We start from the raw sequence: 3,046 nt of genomic DNA on the forward strand, positions 1-3,046 counted from the left end.
CTATTAAATTAAGACACCAATCAATCATTCTGATAAGTTATTTTTGAACTATTATTGTTATTTGGCCGCTGTAAATTCAATTAATTAGTTGTACAATAAAGTGAATAAATATTAAGGGTCCGTTTGGTATATGTGTTTAAAAACTGAAAATTATTATTTAAAAATATTTATAAAAATACGTGTGGGTAAAAAAGTGCATTAAAATGCATAAAATATTGTTTAAAAATTAAAAATAGTTGTTTAAAAACACAAACCAAACACCCCCTAAATTTTGCCATGGTTTTTTCAACCTTCGTGTACTTTCTACCAGTACTTTTCTTCAGTAACTTCAACTATTCACACTTTTTAATATTTTTTGTTATTTTTGCTAATTATTGTTATTTGGCCACTGTAAATTCAATTGATTAGTTGTACAATAAAGTGAATAAACATTAAATTTTGCCATGGTTTTTTCAACCTTCGTGTGCTTCCTACCAGTACTTTTCTTCAGTAACTTCAATTATTCACACTTTTTAATCTTTTTTGTTTTTTTTGCTAATTATTTTTTTATCGTTCCTTCCCGCGCTTTAAATCTCACTTTACACACCTCCATCTCCGGCTTCAATTCTGATAGTCAAAGTTTTGTGCCTCCTTTTTCAACTCAAAATCTCTATCTTTCAAGCACTTTACCTCCCAAAAGGGCCAAAACCCTTTTCGTCAGACTTCAATTTCCTTGGTATTGAAGCTCTCTAATATTCTTTCCCTACAAGCTACAATTCCTCCAAAAATTTTCATGCCCCAAACCACACTTCCAATTACTCTCTTCCATTTCTTTTAATTAAAAACATGGATACAATGAAACCCAAATCAGCCTTCAACAACAAGAGCAAACTAGCTAGGACTTTCCAAAAGGTCATTAACCTCAGAACAGCCACAAAAATTGCCTCAAACAATGGCATTTGCTTACTCACTTCACAACCCAAAGTCAAGGAAGATTATTTCACAGATTGTAATAATAAGAAGAAGTCCCAGCAATTCGACAAGCACAATGAAGAAACCAAAGCTAAACAGAGAGCAGTGTTTGAAGCTTTGGTGGCTAAGCTTTTCGCTGGCATTACTTCGATCAAAGCTGCTTATGGTGAACTACAAATGGCTCAGAGTCCGTACAACAGTGAAGGCATTCAGGTCGCGGACCAGGCTGTGGTGGATGAGCTGAAAGCGATTTCTGAGCTCAAGAGAAGCTTTTTCAAGAAAGAACTTGATCTTTCACCGCAAGTCACTCTCATGCTCGCTGAGATTCAAGAGCAACAGAGCTTGATGAGAACTTACCAAATCACCATCAAGAAGCTCCAGAATGAGGCAGACCACAAAGACTCTGACATTTCTTCGCTTCAAAACCAGCTCGACGACTCGGTTTCATTCAACAAGTCCTTAGAGAAGAGGCTAAACGCAACTGGGCCTCTGTCAATGTTCGATAATCTTAAGCTTAACAAGCTCAATGTCACGCATTTTGTTCAGTTCCTCCACCACACACTAAGATCCACTCGTAGTTTCGTGAAGTTAATGATTCGAGAAATGGAATCAGCGAACTGGGATCTCGACGAAGCAGTGAAATTCATCGAGCCAGACGCTGTTTTCACAAACCCAAATCACCGATCCTTCGTTTTCGAATCCTTCGTTTGCAAAACCATGCTCGAAGGTTTCAACTTCCCTCACTTTTCACCGAGCGACACTCACAATCATCATCATCATCAACAACAAAAGCAACAAGAACAACAGGACAAACATCGCAGCCGCCTCTGTTTCGACAAGTTTAAGAAGCTCACAAACGTTAATCCGAGGCGCTACCTCTTCGAGAACCCAAACTCTTCCTTCGGGAAGTTCTGTCGGGCCAAGTACCTAAACCTCGTACACGCGAAAATGGAATGCTCTCTGTTCGGTAACTTGAATCAGCGAAAGGTCATAACCTCTGGGGGTGTCCCCGATTCATCTTTCTTCGTAGCGTATGCTGAGATGGCGAAGCGCGTGTGGCTTTTGCACTGCTTGGCTTTCTCGTTTGATGAAGAGGTAACAATCTTTCAGGTAAGGAAAAATTGTAGATTCTCTGAGGTCTACATGGAATGTGTGGCTGAAGATTCTATGTTCTTGTCCGGTGAAATTGATAGCGGTGGTGATGGTAGTTGCAGTAACAATGGCGAGCTTCGAGTGTGTTTCACAGTTGTGCCAGGTTTTAAGCTCGGAAAAACTGTTATACAAAGTCAGGTTTATATGTTTCCGGCTATTACTAGCAACTAGCTAGTAGTCTTAGTATTTCCGGCGAGCGAGTTGCTAAAGAGTTTTGTATAATGTCAAAGTTATTACGGTGGTCACGCGTTTAATCACACGCTGCAATGTCAGATTGGGGGTAAAAATCTAAAAATGTTTAGTCTTTGCTAGTTCTTTATAATGGCCAATTATGGGTCATATTAGATGCATAATATCATATAGTAATGTGTATATTGTATTTTTTTTTTCAAGGGCCCATGTAACAAAAATTGAACAAAGTGGGTTGCTTGCTTTTGGACTTTTGGTGTGCATAAAATCTTTAGATAGTGTTTCATTTTTTGTGCAAGATAATTGTTGTTTTTGATTCGAAGTTAAAAAAACAGAGATAAATGTATGTATAAGAGATATGTGCAGTAAATGAATGTGCAAATAAACAACATTTTCTTTATGTTTGCATGTAATGTAAAGGATACTCTCAAAATACAAGATGTGATGGGTGACGCGTGGGTTTTTTTTTTTTGGGAACTTTTAAGCATATGACATGTTTGGTTAATAGTGGCTGATTGAGTGGGAACAGTCATGGCAATGGCAATGGCGTGTGGTCCCAGACGAGAAAGTGGTTCAGAGGGCATATGATCTAGATTTGGATCATAGTGAGAGAGCTGAGGCTTGAGAGAGGGGTGATCAGGTTGAGGGGACACGAACTTTTGTTATGTTTTGTGAAAGTAAATTTCGTTGTTTACATTGCAGTACAGAACATTTGCATAAAAGTGTTCAATGTTATACACATTTGTTTAATTCA

At 38.0% G+C, this 3,046-nt stretch overlaps 1 protein-coding gene across 1 annotated transcript; it reads left to right on the plus strand.

Annotated features, from left to right (window-relative positions):
• The first annotated feature begins 593 nt into the window (after nucleotides 1-593).
• Nucleotides 594-2,453, plus strand: LOC115993133 (protein GRAVITROPIC IN THE LIGHT 1). The gene has a single exon (XM_031117419.1). The coding sequence runs from the start codon at nucleotides 826-828 to the stop codon at nucleotides 2,272-2,274; it is 1,449 nt and encodes a 482-aa protein (XP_030973279.1). The 5' UTR covers nucleotides 594-825; the 3' UTR covers nucleotides 2,275-2,453.
• Nucleotides 2,454-3,046: the final 593 nt, after the last annotated feature.

Source organism: Quercus lobata, chromosome 5, assembly GCF_001633185.2.
Source record: "Quercus lobata isolate SW786 chromosome 5, ValleyOak3.0 Primary Assembly, whole genome shotgun sequence".
Taxonomy (NCBI): domain Eukaryota; kingdom Viridiplantae; phylum Streptophyta; class Magnoliopsida; order Fagales; family Fagaceae; genus Quercus; species Quercus lobata.